The sequence below is a fragment of the Taurulus bubalis genome, assembly GCF_910589615.1.
Source record: "Taurulus bubalis genome assembly, chromosome: 11".
In the NCBI taxonomy this organism is placed as follows: domain Eukaryota; kingdom Metazoa; phylum Chordata; class Actinopteri; order Perciformes; family Cottidae; genus Taurulus; species Taurulus bubalis.
Window position 1 is genome coordinate 17,336,693 of NC_136599.1, and position 27,456 is coordinate 17,364,148.

At 40.6% G+C, this 27,456-nt stretch overlaps 1 protein-coding gene across 1 annotated transcript; it reads right to left on the reverse strand.

Annotated features, from left to right (window-relative positions):
- Positions 1–1,695: 1,695 nt before the first annotated feature.
- LOC306743318 (band 4.1-like protein 1) lies at positions 1,696–27,416 on the reverse strand (the record flags this gene model as incomplete). The annotated part of the gene is made up of 23 exons (XM_079225822.1): positions 1,696–1,755; positions 4,669–4,785; positions 5,336–5,416; positions 6,604–6,693; positions 6,927–6,986; positions 7,090–7,305; positions 8,061–8,459; positions 8,759–8,809; positions 9,934–11,052; positions 11,323–11,478; positions 13,002–13,031; positions 14,465–14,503; positions 15,033–15,289; positions 15,813–15,988; positions 16,706–16,803; positions 17,822–17,974; positions 18,058–18,145; positions 18,273–18,491; positions 20,264–20,339; positions 20,435–20,477; positions 21,619–21,723; positions 26,868–27,017; positions 27,345–27,416. 23 exons carry the CDS (start codon positions 27,414–27,416, stop codon positions 1,696–1,698), a joined length of 3,855 nt encoding a protein of 1,284 aa, XP_079081948.1.
- Between the last annotated feature and the right edge of the window lie 40 nt (positions 27,417–27,456).

Genomic DNA, 27,456 nt, shown 5'->3' on the forward strand with positions numbered 1-27,456 from the left:
CCAATTAAAATGTAATTTGTGCAAAAAAAAAAAAAAAAAGCAAGAAGTTGCGGTTGTATGAGGGTTATGTGCTGGACTATTTCTTAGTCAAAATCATCGACTTCCTGGAGTCTAATTTTCAGTGTATTTAACAAGCAATGTCAACATAAACACTATAGACATTTAGATTTTGGGGATATTGGATTTTCTGTTCCCAAAAAAGTGAGAAAAATGTGTTTGGATTTTAAAACAGTGAATCGGTCGCAGGTGTCATAAAAATGCCGACAGTGGCTACAATGCTGCTCAAACCTCTTCCACCAACATGCACACTGAGTCATCTGGATGACTTGTAGCGCAAAGAACAGATCTTTTTAAAAGCCAATCCAGTTAAAGCGTTCCCACATATTCATGAGTTCTGAGAAGATGAACACTTTGGACAGGTTGTAAACGCTTCAGAGGAGAGGGAGAGCGCACTGAGGCCTTCAACACATATGCACACAGATTCATTTAAATTAATTTCAAAGGCATAGTCTGCTACCGTGCTATGCTAACCAGTGAATCAATATTTCATTAAGCATTGCTTTGAATTTGAAAGACAAACATTACATGTAATAAAACTACAGCTGGTGGTAAAGGTATAATATGAATTTAAAAAAATTAGAATAATATGGAATACAGATCACTTAATGGAAAAAGAGAGAAAAAAATATTGCTATTTAAAAAAATAAAGTAGTGATGAAGTTTGGCCTGAAGGTAGCATCAGAGCTACACAAATGTTACAAAACCCAAAGGTTCAAACGGATTAAATTGTGTACAAAGAGAGAGGAGGTACATTTCATAATAAACTAGGATGCTCAATGCTTCCTCCTGCACTATGGAGCATGTAACAGGTCTTCAGGGGATACAATACAGCACAAGAGTTCAAGAGTTTGTACTCTCCTACAGCGGTCTAATTCCACTCATCAGGTCACCAGAAACCCTTCAGGTTTAGTGACATGTTTACAGACAGCAGCGTGTTTCACCTGCATAGAGTCATTATATTGGGACTATTGGTGCTCTACCACCAATTTAAAAATGTGCATGTAAAGTGACCAATCCTGCAGAAATGTACTACTCTTACGTCAACAGAAAGCTCCAATTAAATGAATACAAATGATATAAATACCAGTGAATCTGTGTCCAGTACTACGTTCTGTGAGAACATATATGCTCTGTTTGATTTTACCATGAGGCATCTTGTGATAACCATATTTACACATTTTGCTTTACTGTGTCTGTGTAAAATGTCTGAAAACTTTGTATTAAAAAGCCTCTAGGTTCTAGTTTTATAATAAATATGTTTGATATTCATAGTGCTTTGAGGTGTATGGCAGATATCAGGGCAGTTTGAACTAAATCCAGCAATAGGTGGGAAATGTCAACATCTCCAGAGTGGTTTTATTCTGCTTTTTCCCCCCGTGAGGTGGGTCAATAACATTTCATCCATTTGTTAATTATCAAAATTATGAAAACATGGCTGTGTTTTGTTCTACCTTGGCCCTTTAGAGGATTTGTTGCTGTACTAATAACTGTGCCGCTCCAACATTTGACATTCAAATTCCACCTCTTCTTTCAAAGAATCTAAATTCAGCAATAAATTAACACAAATCCCATTAGAACATGTGGCATCTTAAGTGTACAACAAATGAATGTTTTTCTTAAACAAACCCAGCTGCACTATTTCCTGGTTGAATTCAGCAGCTGCAGTTCATCATCATTGGGCCTAGAGGACACCAGCTGTAATAAAAGAAACACATGTGGAGGAGATCAAACAGGGATTCCCTGCTCATCTTGTTCTCTTTTTCTCCGTTCTTTATTCATTTCGAAGGAATGCAAGTACAATGTACGGCAAAGATACGGCACCAAGCAACGAAGAGCAGGAGAGGTGAAGCTGCTGAGGAGAGGCATGGGGAGGAGAGGGGGCGGTTTAAGGGTCAGCCAGAGGTCGTCCAATCAGACTTTGGCACTGGGATGTGTCTGATTAATCATGGTCTAGTTATTACTTGTCAGACGTCCATGGGCAGGTCTTTCCTGGACAGAGGGAGATAAGTTTGACCTTGCAGGTTGATCCAAGTATGATTTAGATTATTCTGCCCCTTAGAAGGATTTCCGATGGATATGCTTTATGTTTTTGCAAAGCTCTTTTTTTTGGTAACTGGTGCCCCCTAGTGTAAATCAAGCCCACGGCCATTAACTACTTTACATCTTAACAATCCACCAAACAGCACCAACTATACAGTACAAAGTATGCATGGCTGCATTTTTTTCACCTTCCAGTTTGACACCCACATTCATGATGATTCATCACTTTCAAGGATTTCGAACCAAAATATGAAATACAATGGGAAGTACACTACATGTCTGAAAAGCAATAACACCCTCATAAACCTGACATGACAGTTAAACATTATTTTGCTGAATGACTTGTGATGCTGCCTGCATTGACTTACACATGACATGTGACTCTTGCCAGAAAAGAGAAATGATGCAGCTAATGTAAAAGACACCTTAAAGGGAAACATTGCAATGTCAATTTTATGCATTTGACCCCCTAGCATCTCTGTAATTAAAAGTAGCTTGTTCATACAAATATTGTCATATAAAATCAGAGTTTGTACAATTTAACTGCTACCTTAACTGGAACCCTACATGCCTTTGGCATCCCTCTAACATTCATGTACCAAATAACACAGAACTAAAAGTTCAAAGATTCTGCTCCTATTGTATATTTATTCATAACACTGTACTTTGCTTAAAAGAGTTGATGAATAATACCATTTCTACAGAGTATGTTGAAAGATGATGAATATGTGTTGTACAATAAATAGCTGTAAATAATATCAGTCACCACTACTTAATGTTTCCTACGGGGAGATTAAATCAGAAGCAGTGATATGTGGAATAAAGATACATAACAGCACCAGTGGCTTGAATTAGATGAAACTGCTAAAGGGTTGCAACTGAAGGAAGAAACTGTAGTCACTGTGCTGCGATTACATTTTTGGGAATAACAAAACTGAATGTATTGTGTTTGATATTTCCGACTATTTCTTATGAATACTCTCCATTTCCTGTCGGGAAGCTTAATTTCCTTTTTCAATTCAGATTCAACTTCCAATTGTGATTAATTTGGCCTTGATATCTTGATCATCATGACCCATCCTTCTTATGAGTTAATATCCATATTACTCAATTACAATCCAATAATGCAAAAAAAAAATCATCATGCAAACATTATCTCAGATATTGGTTTTACTGGTGCAGCAACCCGTTCTGTGACGTACTGAACAGAACCACATCAGTTAAACCAGAACAGCCTACTCTATGTATTGATTACACAAAATAGCCAAAGTGGTATTATATCCAGCTGAATTCTGAAAGCATATCTAAAAGCTGGTACAGGGGAGAAACTGGGCTCATTCTGAAACATCAGCATGCTCAGAAACTACATCGTCATCATTGGAATAAATACAACTGGTGCGTATTAACAGCTTCTAATGTCCAGACACTGATGCAAAAAATCATCCAAAAGTCCAATCAACGTCCCTCATGATGCAGCAACTCACACATCATCGTCAAATACATTCTACAGAAGGTGACACAGACAGAGGGAAGAATAGTGATCAAACTATAGCTCTGGCTTTGGTCCGTAACAGACTCTTGAATAAGCAGCACCAGAGGACCTTGTTGACTCGACATGATCCGTTCTACTCGGTGCCTGTCATCAGCCGGTGAGATGGGGAGGGACAAAGCTAATTTATTAGACTGGCTACGCAAGAGTGAAAGCTCAAAGCAGGATTTGCTCTGCTCTCAGTAAACCCTGCTTCAATGGATACTTTAACGGTCCTGGAGCTAGATGAAATTGATTATTTTTCTTTTTAAGAGTAATTACACACACACAATAGGTTTTTTCAGCACTTACAACAGGAATCTGATATTTTTTTGTTATTCAGTACAGCAGCACAGACATGTAAAGGACACTCCTAGGTGCACAACCATCTTTTTTTCTCTATTTCCAAATAATACTTTCTGCATGGGATGGGTACCAACATTGCACCAGGCCTTGTGTTCTTCCACAGTGTGAACGAGTGCACAGAGTCCCTTTGACCTTTGAGAAATACTGAAGCAAGTGGTTTAAATATAAAGGCCCTGAGAAGTTTGCAGGGAATTTAGTTGGATTCAGATCCAATATCTTAAATTGTTCCAAATTTTTGGAATTCTGGCGGCATACTGTCTACCAATCAAGGACCATGAGTGATGTTTATGTTTTTTTTCTTGTTTTTTTCCCCCCAGCATGACTGCCAAATCACGTTGCTGAAGATGTATGATTTCAATCGTGAAATGCTTGAATAACGATAAAACATAAGGATTTAAAAGGAGTCTTGTTTCAGCTTTGTGTGTTTGTGAATGTGTGCAAGGGTCTCCATTTCAGCGCCACGGGCAGTAGTCCATCAGAAGGGATGGCAGGTGGCAATTTTAGGTCGGGCACTGATGCTTTCTGTCCACACGGGGGTGCTCTCATCTCGAGAAATCAGGACTGCAGGTGAAGAAAGAAGAGATCATCAACCTTAAATCCCTTAATCTCAATGGATGGTCGTGAGGCCAAATCCTGGCTAGATCTTATCGTTTGGAGTCAAGACGGCACCGTACCTCTGATGCGCAGTGTCGATCCTCACTGGACGATTCCGTTTCCCTGACAACAACTGCCTTGGTCACCTGCATGTCTGGATGCTGCTGCTTGGCTTCCTGTATCGCAATAGCCAGAGCCTGCAAGGATGCAACAATGCAACAATGCAATTACAACAGGAACAAATGTATAACTTTTGGAAAGAGATTTATTACATTTCTTATTCAATAATAGAATAGAACTGAAATTCCCACAAAACAAATTCAGTTCAAGAAACAGTGATTTTTCCACATTAGGAAAGACAATTTCAGATATATTTATGCTTGCAAATAGAGCTACATTTTTCATGCAATAATAGTGAACAAATGCCAAACATTGTCTCGTTTCAGCCTCTCAAATGTGAGGATCTGATGCTTTTCTTTGTCCTGTAGTATTGTTTGTTCAATCTATGAAATAATTTAAATAAGCTTGTATATCTGGATGATGTACTCGGTGGAAGATTACATTTAAAAGGTTATTAAGTGCTTCCATAAATACAGGTTATAAATAATAATAATAATCAGAATAGACAATTAGAAATGTACAGCATTTCATACCTGGAAATATGCAGCATCTACAAACACCCAAAGCTAACAACCAGTAACCACAATGCACGTGGCTCTTTTGATGAGACGGTTAATGTCAGCTCACCTGCTCCTGGTCTACGTCATCGTCTCCTGTGATTATGATCCTCTTCTCAATCCTGGTCTCCGAATATCCTCCTTTCACCGTCTACAACACACAATGGCTTTTCTTTTAATATCCTTCAGAAGTAGAGCTATTTAACTGTATTCAGACATAAGAGATGGACCCACTTTATCACAATGATACATTACATTTCGCACTTTGTAAGTTCTAAGAGGGAAACACCTGAATTAAGAATTGTATTTTCTATATGTATTTCCATGGCCAAGGAGAGTTATTCAATATTTCAATAGTCAATATTTGTGAACATGAGCCAAGCAAGAAACCAAAGAAGTCAATGCTGTTTCATCAAGTAATAAAGTATAAAGTCTGGAGCTGCTCCAGAGACAATGAATAGAGAATAATATATTATAGAATATTTGTTTTTCTTTGCTATACCCAAATGAGCTTTATTCTCTTGTATTGTTCTCAGTTCTGAAATAGAAAATGTCCTTATCTACTCAGAACATTCCCCTTGGTTCTCTGGTGTTATAATGCCTTATCCGGTCTATCGTCTATGAAGCGGTTCAACGCTTTATACTTGATGACATCACACATTTTAGTTTTAGCACACTAGTTTTGGGATTTGGTAGTTGTTAATGTTTATTCATATTTTTGGAGTGTTATGCAGTGTTGTAGTAGTCCGGATCGGTCCTCAGACAAAGAGGATTTTAAGACCACAACTTTGGGGATGTCACTCAATTGTCTTTGCATTGTCTAAATGTATTCAGCTATCCTGATTTCCACTGATTGCTCATTAAACAATACAAGGAAATTTCCCTTTTGATTATTTTATCAAAACAGTTCTGACAATACACTTATGCATGCACACATAGACAGTACATATGGCAATGAAAGAAGTGAGTGAAGAGGACTCATTGGGAGAATCTTTTCTGTGGATGTTTTTATGGGAATGTGGACCTTTCAGATCAATTTCAGATCAAAAGAGGGCCTTTGCAAAATCCCCATTTGTTCCACATTTGTTCCCCATTTCATGGTGGGTGTGTCATGCAGTGTTGGACTCGCACTGGTCTGGTCTAGGTCTCAACCCCTCAAATGCCTGGTTTCGATCCACTCTGGTCTTGGTCTCGATCCACTCTGGTCTTGGTCTCGATACACTCTGGTCCTGGTCTTGTCTCGATACACTGGTCCTGGTCTTGTCTTGGTCTCGGCGGTCTTGACAACAGCAATCATGTATGAATTTTGAAAATGGGCCTATAGTTCTCCTTCCTTACCTTGGTGACGTGAGTGGTTGCTGAGGTAACATTTTCGGTGACGAGGATGGGCGACCCCGACATCTCTCTTCCAAAACTGCTCATATGCACCTGAGAAAGTAAGACAGCTGGTGGCATTAGCAAATACTTGAAACACACACGCTATGTGTACAAATCATTACAGATTAGAATTCAATATGTTTTGATAGGACATCCAGTCAGGCTTATATTCATGAATGTATTTATTTTTGTCTTTGTACAGTAAGTAGGTTTAAACCCGAGAGAGCAGAAGGGAGTGCTGCAGGTCGAGTTAAAATTGGAGAGGTCCCTCTCTTTGTACTCACAGGGGACACACTCTGTCTCGAAGAATAAGAAACTTCACTGAGGCCCGTGATACAGTGATCCTGAAACAGACAAATTCATTGTGTGACTTGTAATACTTTATTTATAGTTGCACCGAATATTCTTTTTAATCTACAATTTGTCTCGCTTTAATATGAAACAAACCTGATCTGTGAACTCCATGATGGTCGTGGTGACCTCTGACCCATTGGGCTGAGTCTCTGTCCGGACGTCCGTCTTCCTCACCGTCGGTGTGGGCATGACATCGCTGACCTCTCGGCTCAACGGCGTGACGGCAGTGATGCGGCTGGCTTCTCTGTGCGACTCTCTGTCCACTGATGACACCGGCACGGACCTTTTGGGTTTTTTGGGTACTACAGGCTGAAAGACATACATGAATGGCTGTAATGTAAAACAAGATGAATATATTTTGTGCTCAGATAAAAGAAAGAAAAAGAGGGAGGATAAAATGAAGGGTCTTTCTTCATTACCCGTCATAAAGAGCATTCAACTCAAAACACATTTAATTACAGCCAATTACTGTGTCCTTCATCTGCTATAGATTCCAGTGCATTATAAGCGTTAATGCATATTCAAAAGACATTTCCACACTTTAGACTATTATGTTACAGCTTTTTGACAAAACATAAAAACCCAGCCAGACATAGACTTCAGGTGTGGTAACAGCAGGGGTTGTTTTTTTCCCAAGCACAGGCTTGTAAACAAAACTAGCACCAACTCAACAACAGCCCAATGTGATGGCCTGCCATCACCCTTTGCTGGAAACTTGGGTGGCACTAAAAACAGGATATGGTGGTTTTAGAGGAGGGCGGTTGGGAAGGATGGAAATCCAGTCCAACTTCATGTTGTTTTGGCAAAACACGTGCCTGATTATTTTTTATTTAGTTCTTGTTAAAAAACAAAAAACACATGGAGATATAGTTATAAAACACTTTTATGATTTGTGGCCATTTCTAAATCCTTCATGTTCATACTCAACTGCACTGCAGTTTGATTGAAAGAGGACACATCATTTTAGGTGCCTAAAAATAGCATGGTTCTTCTTACATGCCTGAGCAAATCAAACTCAAATAGGAGGAGCAACAAACAGACTTGATGTGAAAACTTTGGTCTACCTGCACATCGGACCGTTTGACCTCTGGTCGGACCTCTTCAGCCTGGATGTGTTTGGCTGGAGGGCTGCTGCTGGCTCCTCTGGACAGGGGGGCTGACACCAATGGAGGATGTTCTGAGGGGCCCTGCTGCTGGAGCAAGTCCATGCTAAAGCACAGACCCACATCGGGTGACACACTCCTCTCCCCAAGCTCCGTCATGCCCTTGGAGAACTCCTCCATGCCCGTGTGCAGGTCCGTGAGGATGGTGAAATCTACTTCGGCCTCCAAGCTGGACGTGGAGCTGACCGTGATGCTGGAACATTTGCGCTCAATGCCCAGGTGGGTCTCCTTCAGGTACAGGATCTCGGGGTCCTGTTCATCCTCTGAGACGGAGCCCAGACGTCTCTCCCACGGTTCCCTCTGCAGAGAAGACTTGTCAACTACAAATACATCTACTTATTTAACCAAAGAATATGAGCTAACGACAAAATGCATTTTTGTGTTGCTCTGCAGACTTTTTCCAATAGTTACCGATAATATATAAATTAGATGTAGTTACTGTCTAACTTTAGCAGTTTAAATCATGTGTTTTGAATTGTGGTGGTGTGATTTCCCTGTTAATTTAAAAAAAAAAAAAAAAAAAAAATATATATATATATATATATATATATATATATATATATATATATATATACTGGTGGAGCTGAGCAACGACTCACTGAAAATTCGTTGAAAGGTTCTTCATGAATAGCAGGCGTGGGAGGTGTATCCTATAGAGGAAAAACAAACAAGAAAATGTTAACATGAAACGAATAAAACATCTTCAAGCCATAGAAATGACAATAACAAATCATGGTACCGATACAATTGTCATTGCATCAAAAGAGGAGAAAGCTGAAACAGAGACTTTGTTTTTCACTGCATTGACATGATTCTTGGCACGACACACAGCATTAATTATCATATTTAGAGAAATCATGTTTGCAATGTTCTCTATTTACAGCTTTTAAGGTAATTGTTTTTGTACGAGGTATAGTTCTTTGCATTAAAAAAAAAATGGAAATACTTAACTCATTCACCAACTTCAGGGCTTATGTTAAACTTACACAATAAACACACATATGATCATTCTAACAGATTGTAAAGCTTACTGCTATTGTCAAAAGCATGCACACAGGGTATATTTCACAGGTTCATCAGAAATGACCGCAAGTGCAATGGTAATGCCATGCACTGAAAGGTTAGATTTTGAAAAAATCCCTTTCAGGAAAGAGGTATTCATAATCGTAAATGCAGCATATGAATGCCTTAGCCCTGAAGAGGTTTGGCAGCTCTGCAGCTTGATTTAACATCTAATCGCCTGATTCTTTTTCTGCTGCTGCCACAGAGGTGCCAAGGCAAAACATTTGTTTTAAATGTCCTTCACAGCCATTAACAAAAAGGATTTAAAGTATGTGAAAAAGAGTTTTTCAAAGGAAAATGGTGGAAAGGTCTTGCGCTCCTTGCAACAGCAGCCACCTTTATTCTGTGAGGGTGTTGGAAGGAAAGACCAGGTGTGAACGTGAAAAGTTAAGGCTGGATAAAGCTTAAGCATAGGGAACTTTGCTTAAAGGCCCGCGGCATTCTAAAATGGCCAAGCAGATGTATTGCTTTGCAAAGGGGAACAAGGGAAAGCAATATGCTCCTGGACCATGGACTTGAACTGAGTCGATCAATGATGCGATGCCAAGGAACGTGAACTTTTGCTTTCTCATACACAGCCACATGAGTTCTGAAGTATGTGTGATTTTGTTTTTAGATGGTAAAAACAAGATTTGCACGACATCGCCTGAAGCTCATGCAATGCTGTACTTCCCCATGATTGACAAACAGTTTAGGGGGCAGATGGGTTTACCGCTTGCTTCCACTTGGCTGTTTCTTGGCCGAGCGTCCTGTAGTGGATATGGCTGCTGTCCACGTTGCTCGGTCTGTCTCGGGACCATTGCATTTTCAGTGGGAGAGTTCGGGGGGGAGCTGTTGGAAATTTGGAGCTTGAGAAGAAATTATCTTTTAACTCAGAGTTGTTTTGAAAATGGTCCTCCTGTCCTCCTCTTGTCCACAGACTTTGTCCTGTAGTGCCTCTGCAGTCTCTGAGCTCCTGCTGTCCAAACGACTCCTTCTTAATTTGTTGATGAAGTAGAGTTTGCTGTTGATATGACATTGCAGCTTCGCTGTGGTATTTGGAGGCTCCTGTGTTTTCCTTAAAAACATCTGCAGGCGACTGCAGAACAGCATTGTCATCCTCTCTCCTTCCTGCGTCACAGGAGCCGTCTTTTGATTTTGTCATCTGCACATCAGCAGTTGCACCAAAGCTGCCTCTATCAGACCGACTTTGTGTGTTTACAGCACCTGTGTTCTCCTTATTCAAAGACTTCTTTGACCTTTGTGGCTTGAGAGGAACTATTTTGACTTCTGAGTGCGAGTCCCCTGTTTTATTGCAATCTTGCTCTCCCATGGGGCTTAGGGCTTTTTTCCCCCAGGTCTCAAAATGTCTTGCGTCACTCTCAATATCGCCTATGTTGCCTTTTGGGAGAGACTCCACCGCTGCTGGAGTTTCAAATTTCTTTGGTCTCTCTTGATGAATGTTGTGCTCAAATTGGCAATGCTTCATATCTCTGCTGATCATTCCACTCCTCTGTTTGTCATGTGGAGATCCATATCCATTTTCTTGAATGGCATTCCTCACTAATATAGAATTGTGATGTCCATTTGTTGCCACTGTATCATCCCCGGGGTTCAAATCCATCAGTCCAGTTGCCCTAAAGTCTGTTTCTTGATTTGGAGACGTTCCAGGACGACTTTTGAATGACTCCCTTGCTGTTTGACAGTTGTTTATCTTTGATTCAGTCCAAGGTGCCACAGACAACATGTCTCTTCCCAAAGAAGAGGGCTTACTCTTTTCCACTTTAGTGTAAGTATTCAGTTCTCCTTCATAAGCATCCTGCTTGTCAATCAATTTGCCATCACCGGTCGCCTATGTTGACATAGAGTAGACAGTTGCATTAGCCTAGCTCGATACACTGCTCTTCCACTTGTGATAGCATTGTTACCCCACATAATTACTGGAAGTGATTAGGGAAGAAAAACAGTGATTAACTGGGGGGACCTCAAACTTTGATGCATTTCAAGATGCTTTCTTTTTGATAGAGAATGGAAAGATCTGACAAACTTAAAAACATTTAGAAAATCGAAATATGTTGGAAAGTAATTGTATTATAACTTGGGAATAGGATCCCATTCTTACTGGTTTCCGCTCGGGGGTTCCTCCAGGAGGAGTAGCTGAGGAGAGGCGTTTCTCCCTCTGGGCCATCTTGCTGTTCGGCTGCCTCAAAGCCCTCTTCAGCTCATTGATGCTGGCCTGGTGCTTTTGAAGAACATCTTCGGGCTTATCCAAGAATTGCTGCTTACACAGTAAAGGGCACATCGGGAACACAAATTAATAGAAATTAAAATCCTAGATCTGGAGATTTGAGAACAAGCCTTTCTAACAGCTGATCTAAATGTAGATTTAAGTTGAAAATGAACCTGGAGGTTTGGAAAAAAAAAAAAAAGGGCATGACTGTGTGCTGTAGGATGAATTACAGGCTGTCACAGATGGTTGGACAAAAGAGGTCTTAATGACTACATAGACCTCATTGTATTTTTCTGTTGCTGCACTTAACAAAATACCCTGGTATAATGCCTTAGTGCAGTGGTTCTCAACTGGTATGGCTCCGGGACCCACCATCACCCCTGAATGACAAGCCGCAACCCAAATCGAGGAACAGTCTCAACTTCTCAAATTAATTTAATGAAAACATGGTGCAGTTTGAACCAGTTTGAACCTGAGATAGTACAGAATATGTATGCCAACACAAAAACAAGTTTAATGATAAACTAAAACGACCAGCTGATGGCGATGCTAGAGAGGGAACTATTCCCTTTTACACTCAATTAGCTGCATTTGAATTGAAAAACAAAAAGTGCATCTTCAGGACACGAGGTATTACAACATGCATAACAATTCAGAATCTTCAGCCATTTTTAAAACAGACTCAACAGCTTTCATGCACAAACAAAAAAAAGTCCAACAACTAAGAAGTAGTTTCAAAGACTCAAATTACATAACTTTAACTGAGAATACATACTCACTGATTCTATGACCAACACTTTACTATGGAACAAGTCACTGTCTTGAGGAGCAGCGTTTCCACAAATTCAAAATTAATTAAACAAGTGCAATTTAAAATGATTCATATATACAAAATTAACTTTTCTTGTGATTACCTCATCAGTAGGTAAATACTGAAAAACATTGTGCTTTACAGAAAATTAAACAGCACTCAATTCTCCTCACGACCCCTGAGTTTTTTCCTGTCATGCAGGCAGCACCATCAGTTGTGAATTTTATATTCAGTAAGCTGTTTAATTTAATTATCCTAAAAACCCAGAGTCCCTCCTATATCAGGATGGTTTGACCCAACCTGGCACACGCTGCTGAAAACATGGAGGGACAACTGCAAAACAAGTTGAAACCAGAGCCGGCAAAAAAACGACACTCCGCTACATAAAAAAGTCCCTTCGAAATAAAACCACTGGATTATTTTTATTTTTGCGGCGGCAAAGGCCCACCAGTTGAGAATCACTGCCTTAGTGAATACCTGGCAATCTTTGGAAGATCGAGCACAAAGCCCCGCACATGAGATTTGTAATTATTTACTGATCAAAGGTTGGACAGATAACAACAAATACTTTGAAAATATGAAACTGACATGCAAAAACCATGTTATTGCATTTAAGGAAATGGTGCACCAAACGACTATGCACACTCCATTGCTGTTGCCGTTGGCTGTGTTCCAGCAGTAAGTGAGAAGTATAGTTATAGATAAGAAAACACCTGGTGAGGGTCACACACGGCACATGCCAAAAAGAGACAAGCAGTACCTCCTGTTTGTGCCGATGGGTGGCCACATCCTTGTGGCCAAATCCGAAGTAGGGCAAGTGAGATGGAGTGAAGGGTTTTGAGCAAAGCAGGAGGTTGCCGATTGGGGGTGGGGGGGGAGGGGGGGGTGGAGAACAGATGCGTGCAGAGACAAAGAGGTAAAGTGCTGCAGGTGAGTCAAAAAGGCAGGCGGCCAGACAGCCAGACAAACAGTTGACACCACCAGGGCTTTTGACAAAGACTGTTAAGCCATTTAATGTTATGCCAAGAAGACAGGGACAATCCATTTCAGTGTCAGCCAATTGGTAATTAATGCAGTCACATATTGACAGAGCATAAGTGTGGAGGGATCATTCCCATACTTCTTCATCCAAAGATTTGGTGGGGTGGCATTACAAAAACCACGACAGAGCAGACCCTTTAGTGACAAATGCAATGCCAATATTTCCTGCAGTAGTTAAAACACTAACAAACGTATTCCTGCAGGAATAACACCAACAGTTATATCAATAAGTAGTATACATACAAAAGCCAATTTTGCATTAAAATAATGTATTTAATTCATTATTAATTAAATAGCGCATGGGTGCTGGTGATTTTTATTTTATCTTTACTTGTATTCAGGTTGTGCAGTGAAAAAAGCAAAACATGTTATCTTGAAAAAGTATGATATCCTTACTGAACAAACACTAGAAGAAAAAAAAACTAACACGGTCACTGTGTTTGATGCATTTCCATTCACCCTGCGATGGAGGAGCAACTCTGACATACCGTCAGCCAACTCCCTCTTTACTGTTGCTCTTGTAGCTGACTGGGAACCCGTAGAAGGTCTTCCAGCTCCTCCGCTACATTTGACTAACTCACAGGCCCATCCACTTGTGCAAACCTCACAACCGGTCACTAATGGTGTACAGTTAAAAGTTTCCGGGTGGAACTATCGCTTGTGGATTACTTGTCGCTTGTTACTACCTGCACAACCTTGATTGGCTTGAGCAATAAAAACAAATTATTCAATTTTTACACATCTCAGCTGAAGTACCAGGAGATTTGTCAACTAAGGACCCACTGATTCACGGAAAATTCAACAGAGCTGGAGGACAATCTGTTTATTTTGCTAATAACAATATCAATCCCTGTAATTTCACACAGGGATACTGTTAAATATGTGTTGACAAATGTTTCAGTCACTCTGGATTCAGTGGGCAGAGAAGCAAAAAAAGGAAATACAGAGCCTGAATGAATCCATATTAAACATTTCATGTCTATTCAGCTGAAGGTTGATTCATGCAGTTTTCATGGATTATACTCAGTGGAATCCTTGAAGTCATGGAATGAAAATAAATAACATTTCCCCCAGAGACAAACAAACAAGACCAATGACGGGTTGTGTTTAACAAACACAAAGTACACGTGCATGACCTACAACAACCAAAACTACAGACACTAAGGTCCAAGGCCAAAATACCTCTGGTTTTGAGTCTATAGGCGAGCCTTCCTCCTCACCCTGCGGGAGAGGAAGAGGTGGACGACAGGGAGCAGAGCAGAGGATAGCAGAGTGTGTTACATTGCAGCAGGGAGAAGAGAAGATATGTTAGAAGCAGGATTCTGGGTAAAACAAAAATATCAACGTCAGCAAAGAGGTCATGTTAGGTGTTGGGGGGCAGCTGAAGAAATGGAGAGGAGAGCAAACTCATACTAAGAAGTCTTATAAGTCCGCAGAGGGGCAGAAAATAGACAAAATTGGGCCAAGGAGAGAAAAATAAGGATGGTGATTACACTCTTAAATGAAAAGGAATGTGAGAGAGGAAGGATGAGGATTGTTAGTCAGAAGTTGAATGAGGGATTTTTCAGAGTTGGTGCAAAGCCATGTAGTTTTTCTTTGGAGAAAATATGTATTTTTATTTTATTTACTTTGTTGATTAACATTACTAACTTTTAGCATACCTCTTTTAACAGCTATAGATTGTTGAGGTAGCGGAGGCTTAAATGAAGGCAGGTGTGTGTGTATTTTAATGTATCCTCTTATCTTGTACCTTGAGCTCCAAAGTCTTGGTGGTCGTTGAGATGTGGGAACCCCAGGTTTGCCTCTGAACCTGATCTTGGTCCTGACCATCATGCTGCTCCAGCTCCTGCTCCGTGTACTGGTCCTGGTCTTGGTCCTGATAAGGGTACTGATCGTGGTCCAGGTCAAGGCTGCCCTCTTGGTCCAGGTCTTCTCTGGACATGAACTGTGTGCGTTCACTGGAGCTCCGCTGAGACAGCTGGTCCATACTGTAGCCTAGAGCTGAGGCTGGTGAAGTGCAATGAGAGGTAAACATCAACCACCTGCACTGCAAAAACAGCCCTTCTAGAAAGAAGCAAAACATTCTTATATTCAATCAAATCATTCTATATCAAAGCAAAAAAAACTTACCCCATTGGCAGATTTTTTTGCTTGACAAGATTTCTTAAAATAAGCCAAAAATCAAGAAAAGTAAGGCATACTTTCCTAAAATTAGATATTTTTTCTAATCAAAACATGCTTGACAAGATTAATATTCTTTTTTTTGGGGCAAATATGACTTATTTTCTTGATACAAGGCTTTTTTTACTTTCTTGAAATTCCTTTTTTGCAGTGTGGACTCAAGTGATAAAGCTTTTACATGACATAATCTACAGCAGATCCACCTTAGGGCCATGTATAGATCATTAGGCTGTGTTCTGACATGATACACAAGTTGAAAGATGCTTTTATTTCTGTTTCCCCCTCACAACATAATCCAGGATATATAGGTGACCCTCCGTGTGGAAGGTGAACTCATCTGGGTTCTTACCTCCATCAATGCTTCGGGGCAGCAGGTACCTCTTGCTAACAGACCGGTCAAACTGTGGGCCAGGCCGGTCAATCAGAGCACTGGCCTGTCTGGTCTGGGCTTGGGTCCTCCCGCTGTAGCGGAACTTGGAGCCAATCACTAGAAAGCCCTTGGGAGGCGGCTCTGGGGAAACCAGCCTGCAGGAAGGTATAGGTTGTGTAAATCGACCTGAGAGCTCAGATTCTGCCCCTTGTAGACATCTTTTACCTGTTTACACAGTTTAGAGTCTTTGAGGCTATTCTACTGGTAATACATTTCTGATAATTTCCTGAGAAGAATTACACTCTGTGTTTTGGTAGTAAATATAGGAACAATACAGACAAAGAGCATTTAGTTGGGTTCTGCTCAATGGAAACAAAATGCCTCAACCTTGAGTTTTGTTGTCAATGTGAGATCGTCAGCGGAGAAATACAGGAAATAATCCATTATTATTGGAATCTTTTACACTAAGTGCTGAATTGTGTGCTTGCCTAGAGACAAATTCAACATGTTTGCAAGTTCAGCTGATCTGCTGTGCACTAAGATCCTCTCTAGCTTACAATAGGATTTAATAGGAATTAATTCATTAGAAGTGTACCAACTGATCTCTGTCCCCATTTAACCCATAATTAGAAACAAATTACCAAGAATCAGCAACCTTCCTATGGATTTACAGTAACATATCATGTCGGTTTTATGCAAGAAAATTATACAGAAAAAGGTTTTACCGTAAAAAGGACTCCACAGATGTATGTAACGAGTTGCACTTGAAGGATTTCTCTATTTTGCCAAGTCTGAACAGTTCATGCAGGGTGCAACGACCACGGTGCAGGAAAAGTGTGTCTGTCTGAGTATCTGTGACTATCAGGTCCTACCTGAAGAAGGTGTGGTGCTCAATGCAGACCTTCCACAATCGCTTGGAGGCCCGATGGTTTGGAAGTTTGAAGCCTATGGTGCTCTCAAACTGTTCATACTGAGTAGTGAGGGAAGGGAGTGATGTCGGTGTGGAGGAGGAGGAGGAGGAAGGTGGGTGAAGAAGAAAAGGAGAGAGTGATGGGAGCGAGTGCGGGGAAAGATGGTGAATTGTGTTTACTCCGCAGCAATAGACGAATCAATGATGTTTTTCTAACTTGAACCAGGTCAGGTAGATTCTTCTCTAACCGACCTACAAATTAGTCGTTCATGCACTCACTCCATCAGATGTTCAGTGGTGTGAGCAGATGAAGACGCATTCAAATCAATAGGTTATTAGCAATATAACAGGTCTCTAAACATTGACAAAAAAAAAATCTGTAGGGACAGTTTAGAATCAAAGGGTTTTATAACACAATGACAACCCTCCAGGCCAATTTGAATTGAGAGCTGACTTAAGAGGATAGATCTGCAGAACAAAGCGTGTGCACAGAATGGCCTTGGTATTCACTAAAGACGTCAATGTCAGTTTAACAGTAAATGTAAAACACATTGCAGATACCCCAAAGGCCAAAGAATGAAGGAAACAGAAAATTATAATAATTTAAGGAGTTGAAAACCAGAGCGAGCATAATGTGGCTCCAACGTTTGCGAGTAAAATCCTTGATGGAAGTGCAAATCCTCTTGACTGGCTAATCACACCATAGCGGAAGAGAGAAGGAGGAGAGGAACAAAAACATGACCCATCAGCCTAATCTTTAAGAACAGTATCTGTGAGGGCTATAAATAATGTCCTTGACAGTAGTCACATGGTTTGCTGCAGATAACTCTCAGAAGTAACACTTTTATCAAACCATGAAATGACTATTTATGCAGTTTGGGTCGAGTCAATAGAGACACTTATGTAATTTTAACAACTGTGAAACCATGCAATAGAAAAAAATGATCCCTCATTTCTGTTGCCACTGCTCTTTCAGAATGACTGTCATGAGCTATTCTAGTGGGAATATGTTGACAGTTACTGCGCAGTGAACGCCAAGCAAGGTGAAAAAGACAAGATAAGGAGAGATTTGATTTACCTCTCCTGGGCGGATCTTGATGTAGAAGTTGCTTCTCTTGTAGGAGATCTTGAGGATTTTTGGCCAGGCGAATCGGTTGATCCTTAGACGGTCTCGGTAGATGAGCAGACCGTTGGCGCTCACGCCGAGCATTATGTCAATTCCTTCTGAATCCTGGTTGACACAGGCATTGAGCATTAAAAAAAAAACTCAGACCAAAGTGTGCAGCCATATGAACAGGAGTTTTAGCTCTGTACCTTAGCATGATGCAGGTCCACTCCATACATTGAGAGCTTCTTGCCATTTTCAAGAAAGTTCACCTCTGCCTCTGCTGGACTCATTCCCCTACGAGGCAAAATACCATCCACAATGTGTCCCTTCTTTCATATTTGTGCAACAAATCAAGAATACCAGCATTTGCCATTATCGTCATGGCCTTCAATTACATTAATGGAGTCATATTTTCTCCGACCTGTAGTTACGGTGCAACTCCATCACTCTCTCCTCCAGCTCACGTGTCTGGTTGGGTGCAAAGCGGAAGTCGTTGACGTAGTCTGGGCCATGTTCCTCGGGCTCGTAGTCTCCCAGCTCGGCCTGGACAGTGTAGGAGCCCAGAAGAGCGTGGGTGACAAATGAGCAGGGCAGACGGCCGGACAGGATGTCGTCCCTCAGCTGCAAGCACAGGTAGTACCTGAGGAAAGGAGTGAGGTGGAGGCAAAAATGATGCTGACATTTCAAGCATCTACATCACTGGGAAACATCTGGAAGAAGCACTGCTAGATGTTTCTGTCACAGCCCTTTTTGGTGTTGACTCAAGTTTTTAGCAATGCCAGTGGTACGGCTCTTGGACGCCAATGTCTGAGCCTGTTTGACATTAATTTAGCGTCACAACAGATCAGAAAATCGTATGACATTCCTGTCATCCTCATGCTTAAGTATTATATGCATTTATTAGATGGATGATCTGTAACATGGGACAAAGATCCAGCCAATTAATCTACATCTTGGTCTATCCTACAATAAAAAGTAGTTAATTTAAATATCCAAATGTGTTTGTTTTTTTCTTACTCCATTTGTTATTTGTTGAGGTTTCAAGATCGTATTCACTGAGAGATGTAAGGAATTCTATGTTCATCATAAAAATGGGCCCAAATACAAACTGCAAAACATCAGTTTCATAGAGAGAAATCTAATCAAGGTGGATTATCAAGCGTAACTCCGTACTGTTACGGTAAATGAGCTTCTGTGTTAGACGGCAAGAAGCAATGACCAAGCTGTGTTGTCTGACACTTTGGGAATGATAACTGCTTGAAAATAGACATTAAGCCTATATACGCACACACAGGAGTATTTTTTTTCGGAGTTACTATTATTTTTAAAGGTGTAATTAAAGGCATAATTATTACTAGCCGTAGCCAGTAGAGTAGGAGCAAATATTCAGAGTAAAATCTATTGGAGTAAAACAGCGTGACCACGCCCACCACGAAACCTCTCGCTATGCTGGAATGAGCTGACAGTTTATGGGATAGAAAGCTGAAAGGAGTTGAGTCCAATTCTATATTGAATTTAGAGTTAAATATGAACACTAAATAGAGTAAAAACTCTGAGGCAAGAGTAGATTTTACTCTATTTAGACTGGGACCAAATGTTATGTTTTTCTAGAGTCATTTTTTTTCAATTTGATTTAAATTTACTTTGACAAATTTACTGTGTATCGGCCTATCTCTGTGCAAAATGATGGCGCCTAATTCTGCTTCCTGTGTGCTTACTATCGACTGACAAGAACAAGAAGTGCCAAGAACTGCAGCTCACGGAAGGGCCACTTGAGGCTGGCACCAAAAGCAAATCAATCTCCATAGACCCTCACGTTAAAATACCCAACTTTACAGCAGAAACAAATACGTTTACAGCCTGGTACAAAAAAACTGGTTTTGTTCTCTCTAGCTAATATCCGAGTTCAAGATTAACTGAAGTCTGTGCTGTTTTTTTTTCAGTTACTGAAATTTTAATATAATTTAAATTTATAACGTTAGACAATGGAAAAAACCCATTGGCTTTTTAACCAGTGCGACACTAACTTCTGGGTTGGCCTAAATAAAAACATCCTCCCTGCAGCTCCCTGCAGCTATTTTAACTGACAAAGCTGCCTCTTATCAGAAATGACACCATGCTCATTTTGCACTGCATCTTTCATCTACTCCTAAAATACATAACTAACATCATAGATCTATCATAGATTTTTGTGATTGTGATTGTTGTTTTGTGATTTGTTAATTTAGTTGTTCTGCAATTACACAGGGCTAATATGTTGCTAGCACAATTGCATCCAAAGATTATGTTCCTTCTATAAATCCAACCAAAACAAAAATATCATCAAAACAAGTCAATTCAATAGCTTCAGACAATTGTGAGATGTGTTGTTGTTGTTGTTGTTGTTGTTGTTGTTATAATATTCACACCTACCTGGTGATGTCTTCCATTAGCACAGATGGATCTGGGGGGTAGAACTTGACAGAAAATCCAAAGATCCAGGAACCAACTGTGGACAAATCCCCAGAAAGGTTGTTTTGTGGACTGCTCTGTGTTTGTGGATGTGTGTTTGTGGATGTGGGTGCATGTGCGTGTTGCACTTACCCCGAATTTGCTTCTTAATCTCTTTTGAGGGATCCAACCAATGCTGATAACGAAAGAAAGAGACAATCCCCTTAGAGAACTTCAACATCAGCAAAATCATCCATATTCACATTTTACGTGCCCCTTTAAGAACTTTAAAGCAGTGGCTGCTCTTCTCTTTTTATATATCTTTTTATATCTATTCCCTAGTTGAAAGCCAAATATATTTATACTACAAGAAAATGGATAAAGGCTTCTATAAATGCTGAACGCATCAATATTGAGGCTATGAATGCCAGCTCCCTGCGCTTAATGTCACCCGAGCTTTCATGGTTCACTGAAGACCCTGTGCACCATTTTTAAAAGGCCATACTGTCTAATCACATTTTAAAAGGTTAAAGGTCACGTATGCCACTTTCAGACTGTGAGTGGTTAAGTACGGTGAAAAGGGCAACTGGAGACTCACTGCTTCATGACACCTGGAAAAACAGTCTGGTTAAATGGGCTGCTTGACTGAAAGGATATTTGCTCTGAAATCAGTGACCAAAAAGTAGTAAATAAACTATAGAAGCAAGTATAAAGAAACAGGGCAAATGTAATGTCCACACATGGATTTGGCCTTGGATTCTACAAAGCTATTCTCCACGGAAGGAACTAAATTCCCCCAAACATTATGAGTGATCAGCCCCGAACAAAAGAAACGTTTAAACAGATGATCAGCACTAAAGTCTGAAGTCACTTTATACAATGTTACACAATTAACAAGCATGCCTGCAAACCATAATGGATACAAAACACACTGTTAACCAATAAAAATGCATGCTCGACAGTATCCTTCTCTGCCAGTCCAGTAAACCATAGAGGAGAATTCTTTGGGTTTTATTTTTTTTTAATTTTATGGGTAAGAACTTCATGTCATAAACACCTAGTGCACGCATGCACATTCTCTGTGTCTATGTGCGAGCTCTTTTGTAAGCCGCATTTGTAAATTCACACGAGCCGATTCAGGATAGTACAAAATTGGTTTCCTGTGTCTGTTTTAATTGTAGCTGCATTTTGCCTTGAGCTACAGAGGTTTAGATGATTATATTTACCTTCCTCAAGTAAGATATCTTATTGCATGTGTGTGTGTGTGTGTGTGTGTGTGTGTGTGTGTGTGTGTGTGTGTGTGTGTGTGTGTGTGTCTTTGTGTTTCTGTGTCTGACCTTGGCGTTGTCCGTGTCCTGGAAAGTCAGGCTAAAGTAGTCCCTCTCCAGCAGGTTCAGATGGCCACACACCATGTCCAGCAGGGTCTGGCCTTTGGCAAATTTCTGTTACACACACACACACACACACACACACACACACACACACACACACACACACACACACACACACACACACACACAGAGACATATACACACACGAACATAAGAACACACAGCAAGTGGGCAGGTGACACAGTGCAGGTGTATTTTGTCTGAACATGTACTGTAAAAGACCACAAGAAGAGGATAGAGTGTAATAATGCAAGTCAATAAGCATGTATAGGACAAGAGCCTCGTCCGAGAGAGAGAGAGAGAGAGAGAGAGAGAGAGAGAGAGAGAGAGAGAGAGAGAGAGAGAGAGAAAGAGAGAGAGATAGAGCTCTCCATATTAGCAAGCTGCAAATCTTGGAGAAAGTAAAGATTTGTCAAATGGTTTATAATAAAATGGTTTATAATTATGTGGTAATTATCCAGTAAAATTATTATATATATATATATATATATATATATATATATATATATATATTACTATTATTTTAGTAGTCTTCAATCATATTTCATAACATAAAAAGGTCAAAACATAATAAATCTGTGACATAAAAATCCACCCCAAATGTGGTCTGAGAGAAGCTTCCAGCCTGTCCTCTCCCCTGTCGAGCAGGAGGAGCTACTCCGTTGCATGCCCATATAAGGGGAGGAAATGCATCTCGCATCAGTGGCGTTTCAACAGACCACACCTATTTTCTATCCAGCCCTTCGGGGCAGAAAACAAGACCTCCGTGGGACGCACAGACGGCCTTGGCCAAATGCTATCTCCACAGACGCATGCACAGACACACACGTAGAGGAACACACACGCCAGATTCATCTCCTAGGGAAACCTGGCTCCTATGGCGACAAAGCAACCAAGCAGCTGTTACCATGGAAACAGAAGTAATGGGTCCCTTCTGTATGTGCGTGCGCTCTCTCACTTTCTCCGTCTCTGGGTACCACAAGGCCACCACAGTCAGCATACCTTCTAAATATGTAAGAAAGACTAATTAATGAACCATTATGTAGTGATCTATCTTTCAATAATGTATACACTGATGCAGTGAGAGAATAATGCAGCTGTGTTTTGGGTTGCAGCGCATGTATTGGATTTCCTTACAAAATTGAATTGTAACACACATCTCAGGTGGTCCCCCAAGCATGACAACCAGTTCACGCACGGAGCTGCTGATGAGATTTAGTCGTCACTCCAATTGGCTCCAATCACATTTATTTAGCTAGTTTCTGTGCGCTGATTGTGTTAGAAGCCAATTGGTGTAATCTTAGAAGTCCATTTTGCTGATCGCCTCGCCCATGCAAACAAGATGAGGAGAGACCGTGTGTGTTCGTGAAATACATCTGTTGAACTAAGTCACTTGAAGAAATGCAAGCAGAGGGTTAGAAATCAAAACTGTAAAGATGTTGTGAGTCTGAGTCGGTGTGGCTTTTATGATGCAACAGCTTTGTTCAGAACAATTTCAGCAGTTCGAGGAGTATAGTGATTTAGAATTACTTTGTCAGACAAAGACTAATCAATAAAGCATCAGAGCAACATTTCAGTTGAAGTAAGCAAACAGTGTTGCAGACCTCACACTGCCTACATCTAGCAGCAATACATCCAAGGCTACTGTGGTGGAAAAACATGTGAACGCAATAAACATTTAAATTGTATTGAAGTCGGAGGGACAAAATATATTCTGGTTCCAGAGTAATTTTATTAAAAGCTTTAATGACTCGTTCACCAAGATTGGCTCATGAGCACTTTGAAAAGAAAGCCTCAAAAATATATTAGATTTGTTTTAAAGAAACAATAAAAGTCCTGTTCGAGAGACTGCACTCACCTTCAGAGGCTCGGGTCTGCAGTTGGCTATGAACGGCATGAGAGCTAAATGCTACAGGGAAACATGTTGGATGGGTGCTACTAAATGGAGAAATGATTACAGAATATCTTGGAGATAAAGTAATGTTATCATTCTTTAAGGAGGCCGAGCTTAGTCCCAGAGTCATGAATCTTTAACTCGTGAACCACAATAACTTCACATTTATGGAGCTGGTGGTTTTCTCCCAGGAGACACTTTGAATGTAAGAATGATGAGCACTCTGGACTGAAGGTTTAATGCTTTTATTCTGTGCTTGCATGCAGTAGATGTGGTCCCACTTTATACTGCATGTGTATTGCTACTGCTGCATCCCAAAAGAAAAGCAACTTATCAGCTTACCAGTTTACCAGTGCCAGAACAAGATATATATTATTACCATTACTGTGTGAAAAAATCACTTCTTAAATAGCTAAGCTGGTCAGCATCAGCAGCTGAGCTCTTAAAAACTGTTGGCCCAGAATGCTTTGCAGACCCCAAACAGCCATGCCTCTCCAGTAAAGTGGAAACATGGTCATGTGGTTAACCAGCAGAAAAAAAATGAAGAGTGGAAATGAGCATTAGCAATTTATAGACCTGCAAAGAAAATTACGTTCAGCCAAAGTTTAAGTAGTTAAAATATTGGTTCAATGGTTTCCTCAGGAATTTATTAAGATGCCAAATGTTTCATTCAAGACGTCTTTTAGGAAAAGTAATAGCTAGAGTTTGTAAGCACGGTGCTTAAGATCTTTCTTTAAAGTATGGCATTAGGTTAAGTACTGGACAAATGCACTGAGCTCGATCAATATCTATAATGTTGTGAGCCAAACATCAATAGGAGGCTCCGGCTGCTTCTCAGTGTTTTTATCATCATTGCACGCTCGCTCGCTGAACATCATGACCGTCATTAAAGCAATGATTTCACTGCATTCATCAACGTGTCCCCGCTCTGTTTCTCCATTGCACAAACGATGATATACACAGTCGCATACATACTCCGAGCAAGGGCTCCATCTCTCTCTCCTCCTCCTCATCCTCACCCTACCCCACTTTCTTCATCTTTCCCTCCTCCGCTTTCCTTCTCCCATTCTATTTTCTCCCTGGTCAAACATAAGAGCACTCATCTGTCAACCGTATGGATTTCCTGTCAAAGCCCAATACCTCTAGTGTCACTGCCCAGGTGACATCAAGAAATGTGTGCGCGTGTATGCCCGCATATAATCAAGACAGAGAGAGAGCAGGGGGTCGAGTTGAAGGAGAATGTGTGTGTGATGCCTCGGTCACTCATGACATATTTCTCCACTCAGAAGTAAAATATGTGAGGTCACGTGAGAGGCAGAAAGCCGTAAAAGGAATAGTGACATGAATGAGGTTGAGCCAACAAGATCATTCCTGTCACACATCACACTCCATCAGCAGCAGCAGCCAATGGAGTTTCAGTGTTGGCTTTAATGGGATTCACCGCTGCTCTGTAAATCCTGACCAGGATATCCCTCTGGTGTGAAACCACAAATCTACCTCATTCCACCCCAGATTAATTCTCTACGATCTAATTCTTCTGTGAAATTCAAATAAACCAAAAGCTACGCCCATCTGTTTACAAACACAAAAGGCTACAAAGTCATGATTTATGAAAGCTGGGGATTGCTCATCTGAGCCTTCCATCCCCCACAATGCAGAGCTCGTCTTACCTCGTTCCGCCCGTCACTCGCCCTCTCTGTGAGAATAGCAACAGAGTAGCATGCATTACCGAGGGAGACTAAATCCCACTGAGGTACACCACGGTGTGGTGAGTCAAGGGCTCTATTTGAATGGGGGCGATGTACACCAGCTTCTTATATATTCCTGGTCACCCTGCACAGGGAGATATGAAATTTAAGCCGGTGTGCATTTTAGTGTGGAGAAAGAGCCAAACTGTGTTTTAATAGCGCTGCAAAACAACATTATCACATTGTTATTTGTAATTATGTCTGCAGAATTCAATCTGGATGTTTTTCCCCCAATTTATAGTTTGCTAAGAAAGATTTCTTTTTAACATTATACCCGGAGTTTCTGGAGATAGCCATGCACATCTGTGAATTATGCTACTATACAAATCCTGAGTCGGGGTTACAAGTAAGCAGTTCAGCAAGATCATCTAACCATTTTATCTGGTGGTAAACGTTTAAGTAGTAAAGTGCCATCCATAGGTGGAGCAAATATTTTCTTAAAGAAAAATAAAGCTAATTAAAGCATTTCCATCCCTCTGCTTTATGATAATATTAGCAGCTGTGTCAAGATAAACAATTGGTGCACACATTTTCCATAAAATGGTAAATGGACTTTACTTTTCTAGTTTCCGAACACTGAAAGTGCTTTTATAACTACACATGTCATCATTCACACCCATTCAGACACTGAGGGCAGGGACTACCATGCAAGGCACCTGCCTACCAGGACAATTCATACACTGCAGGCACAGCCTGAGCAATTTGTGTCTTGCCCAAGGACATCAACATGGACTAGCGGAGACGAGGATCGAACCACCGATCCTCTGATTGAAGGACGACCTTGCTCTACCACTGAACCACAGTCACCCTTAATTCATCTTCTGTAACAGAGGAGGGCGCCACAAAACCTCACAAGTAAAGAGCGCCATTCAAACCTGCAACCAGTGAATACAATGTAGGAAACATGATGGAAATATGGTGTTTCAGTTTGTTTCATGTGTTCATTTGATGAACGTTAGCTACAGTTTTCATTTTTTCATCTGTTGCTATTTTTCATCTCTTCAATAAAAAGGCTTGAGTGATGCAGGCTTTATTGATGTCATGATATATAGTCACAAAGTCTGTTTCCATCTTTAAGTCTGTATTTTCTTCAAATCAACTATTTCATCTGAAGTTACTGCAAAAATTGTTAGCAATCTTTTTTAATTTTCCACTAAGGTTTTCTGATGCAACAATTAAAAATGTGCATAAAATACAGGTGCTGTTAGAAATGCACTTATAAGGATAAAACATTTTGATAATAATCCCTCATTGCTCATGAATATGTGTGGTAGTACAACTACGGCAAGTACTGAGAGTCAAAATTGGACAAGGAAGTCAGCCTGTAAAACATTTGGGTAACATTATTACGTATTATTTATCTGTTGTTTTGGTCCAAACCTCTCCGATTGTCTGACTGCTCATGCCTCGCCGGTCTGTTGTTAATATTACTGCTAAAATTATATAAATATATTTCAGGCCTTTGTTGTCTTAAAACACATAATCAGCATGTTTTCACATGGATTGATCAGCCACGTTCTCCATCCTTTGCTGATGAAAAGCGAGTAGCGTACCTCAACTCCAGCTTCGTAGTCGGATCCGTCAAGTAGAGTGACTTTGATTGGGACGGTCTTGGGCCGTTTGGTGATTTTCTGGGGGGATTTGGAGGCTTTGCTGGGGGTCTTCTCTGAGCTATCATCCATGTCCCCCTGGTCCTCTGGAACCTTGGAGAGAGAAAATCCTTCCTCTAAGTGTGTAAACTTCAACACTGTGCTTTTACTTTTATTCAAATGTATGAATTCTGAGTCTCAACAGGCATTATGTACTTGTTTTTCAAAGTGATTTAAATCCCAAATCTTTGATCATGTGAGGCAATTATCAAATGCATGATGTAGTATGAGCTGCTGCTCTAAGATGCTGAAATGTTAAGTTGCTGGCACAGGCAGAGGAAACTAGCTGCCTTGCATATCAAACATGCTGAATGCCCCTGCGTGATTGAAAGGCCTGAGTGAAGTGATCTACAGCTGCTGTGAGTTTAACAGCACTCCCACCTGATTGGTTCTCATGGCGTCCCCTTCCATTTCGCTCTTCAGTTCCCCCGCCAAAGCTGTCTCGGTTGTCATAGAAATGTATTGCTGTCCTGCAACCACACATAAACATATT